The sequence below is a fragment of the Buceros rhinoceros genome, unplaced genomic scaffold, assembly GCF_000710305.1.
Source record: "Buceros rhinoceros silvestris isolate BGI_N320 unplaced genomic scaffold, ASM71030v1 scaffold36252, whole genome shotgun sequence".
NCBI lineage: Eukaryota > Metazoa > Chordata > Aves > Bucerotiformes > Bucerotidae > Buceros > Buceros rhinoceros.
In genome coordinates this window covers 3,184-6,259 of record NW_010401260.1, presented here as the reverse complement: position 1 = coordinate 6,259, position 3,076 = coordinate 3,184, and the positions used below count along the sequence as shown (strand labels likewise).

General features: G+C 35.9%; 1 protein-coding gene across 1 annotated transcript; it reads left to right on the top strand.

The window, feature by feature from the left end:
• The first annotated feature begins 173 nt into the window (after positions 1–173).
• RD3L (retinal degeneration 3-like) lies at positions 174–1,658 on the top strand. Its single transcript, XM_010132214.1, has 2 exons — positions 174–472; positions 1,361–1,658. Exons 1-2 carry the CDS (start codon positions 174–176, stop codon positions 1,656–1,658), a joined length of 597 nt encoding a protein of 198 aa, XP_010130516.1.
• The last annotated feature ends 1,418 nt before the right edge of the window (positions 1,659–3,076 follow it).

Genomic DNA, 3,076 nt, shown 5'->3' with positions numbered 1-3,076 from the left:
TGGCTTGCTGATTATTGTTATCACTACTTATATTGTACTGCAAAATAGTTTAAGATCATTAATAAAGTTTCCTTTAAACATTCAGTTGCTAAGAAGCAAGGCTACAGGTATACATTACTATCAACTGGACAGAAACAAGCAATTTCTCTTCCCTCTCCTCTCACAGCTTAAAAATGCCACTTTTTGGCTGGATTAAATGGCCAAAAAATGATTCCTACAAACCCACAAGATACCCTGGATCAGAAGTAGTTACAAAAACCCTGCTGAGGGAATTGAAATGGCACCTCAAAGAGCGTGAAAGATTAGTGCAAGAGATTGAAAACGAACAAAAAGTCCCAAAGACCGGAATGGATAACAACTGGCTGAAGAACTACCAAAACCCACAAGCAACAATTCCAGCTACCGAGCAACGGCAGCTCGAAGTTCTGTGTTCACAAATCCAGCCTTGCCAAACGGGAACTGTTCTCAGCAGGTAACTGTTTCATATTTCTCTGCGTGCTCTACCATAAGCTGTTTCTCCTACCTAAACGAAGCTTAGATTTGGCTCTGATCCTTCTTCCAAAGTAACAATGACCAGTAACTGGAACACATTTTTACAGGTGTTTTAGAAAGTACATCTTTATCTTAATATGCTGTTCTTGAAGGAAGTTTTTAATTAGGATTTTCCTGGTCTAATCAAAAACAAGGTAAGTCTCACATGCTTAAACACATGCCTCTGAACACTTCCAGATTTTCCTGTTATTTATCCCCAGTATTTATTAAATAGTAGCCCAATAACAACAACAAAAAACTAAAGCATCAATGCAATGCACTGTTACACAAAAACCCTGTTTCACTGCCCAAAAGACTTGCAAGCTTCTAAAACTAGCAAATCAGTTAAAAATTTTTATTTTTTTTTAAACAAACACACCCTCCATTTTACAAAGAAAAAATTCTCCTGTGCCTGTATTTTAAATATATTTTGTAGGGACACACAGAAATGACAGAACAAGCCTATGTGCCTTTTAAAGCCCAGAATATACCTAAGGGCAAAGTCAGTTTAAATCAAGTTACCCAGATGGGAAAAAAAAAAAAACAAACCGAAACCAAACAAAAAACCAACACACTAACAAAAACAAACAAGCAAAAAGCATAGCCAATAACAACAGCTTTCAATCTTCATAATAGCTGGACCACATCCAGTGCATTGTTAGAGCTCTTTTCCTCTTATAATCTTCTGGGGGAGGTGTGTGGGGCACTGTGGCAGCAAGGAATGACATCAGAATGCAGTCATTTCCTCCCCCTTCCCTCAGAGGACCAGAGAGGAAACAGAAGAGTTTTCAGTGCTGATGATCAGATTTCAATTTTCGTTTGTTTCTAGATTTCGTGAAGTTTTGGCAGAAAATGATGTTTTACCCTGGGAAATAGTCTACATATTCAAGCAAGTTTTAAAAGATTTTCTTACTACCATTGAGAGAGAAAACCAACAAGACCAACTGGTAGACGCATGGAATACAAATTGCTCTGAACATTTCAGCCTCCGTGGAGACAGTTCCAACAAATCAGACAAAGATGAAATCCCCACGGTTTCAAGTTATGTTGACAAAAACACACAAAGCATGTTTCCCACCTTCTCGCATGGAATCTGGAATCTACCCTATTACTACCCATCAAGTTAAGTTGGTTTGTGTTTCTTTCTAAAAGCTATGTAGCTGTTTGCATTCTTTTCTTGTGATTGCTATGCACAAACATAGGAATAAGAAACTTGATGTGCTGCCCTTTTTCCAAGTTCCAAAATCAAAATCCTTGATTATAGCGTGTATGCAGTAAAACAACTTTAAATACGAACTGTCTTTTTACCTTTACAGTTCCTCAAAGATGTTGTGTTTGAAGGCACCTTTTAACCAAAAATGTACGTTTCTGAAAAATCTCTGAAACATTTTTTTTTAGCCATATACAGCTAGATATATTTAAATAAGTAAAGACTGCTTTCCATATTTTGAAATAGCATCAGTCCACAAAGTGTCAGGCAAAAACTCCTGTACTTGTCATGTAGCTCCTAGGCTCTATGGGAACTTTCTACTCTGTAAGACAAATAGTTTAATATAATATCAGTTATATCAAATAAACTGGTAAATACTTTTTGGAGCTGAATAGTTATTTCTTAACTACAATAATAACTTCTAAAATTAAAACTATGTCAGAAGTTATAAGACGCTGCATGTACTGTTTCCACACTTTTTCAAATCTGTACTCTGCATATGCTGAAGTACTGTGAAGGAAGACAACTAAATTAAAACATTGGAAATTCAATAGCATTTAACAACCAGCGCTCTATTCTTCAAGAAATGAATTGTTTTATTTCAAATAGTTGTACTTCTTCATTTGATTTATTGGAAGCTATCCTGAAACCCAGACCCTGCATTAAACATTTTGATCAAATCAGAGATTACTTTTCTAGGATACCAAGAGAGTCAACAGATCATTTCCAAAACAATAGGTGATCATTGTAAATTTATGTATAACAAAATTTCATGGTTTTCTGTTCCCATCGTCAATCACTGTGGATTCATAATTAAATTTTACAAGACTGATTGGATACGTAGCAGTTATGGTCACAACAGACAATTGGAGCAGAAAATCAATGAAAACATATGCCAGCACTCAGCTTGCTACATTTCCAATTGGGTTCCCATCGCTGTATGTAGCAGATCTTTACATGTCTTTTATGTGACCTCTTCATCTCCAAATTTCCTTTTAATCTGTCTGCCACAGCATACAAAATGGGCAGGAGTCATATGGATCAATTCACAAAATGTCATTTCGCAAATATGAAGGAAAACTGTTTCCTCTGGTATTTTCCTCAAACACTCTGAAGAATATATCCAGATTTCCTCAAGTTGGTAACATACCACTGGAAAATATTTCTTCACAAACAGCGTGCAATGTTTTTAGCCATATAAGCTGGCTATAAAAAAGGGCTAACTTGGTGAAAGCTACAACTATGAAATGCAATGAATCAAGGAGAGATTAACCACCTTTTCCATACTTAAGCTTTTAAACGTTTTAATGTGAACCATAATTGTTTTGATAATAC

Bases quoted from the DNA above. Each gene is read 5' to 3' on its own strand.
- RD3L (XM_010132214.1), top strand. From the start codon at position 174: ATGCCACTTTTTGGCTGGATTAAATGGCCAAAAAATGATTCCTACAAA. The intron at 473-1,360 runs GTAACTGTTTCA...GTTTGTTTCTAG, and splicing joins ACGGGAACTGTTCTCAGCAG to ATTTCGTGAAGTTTTGGCAG.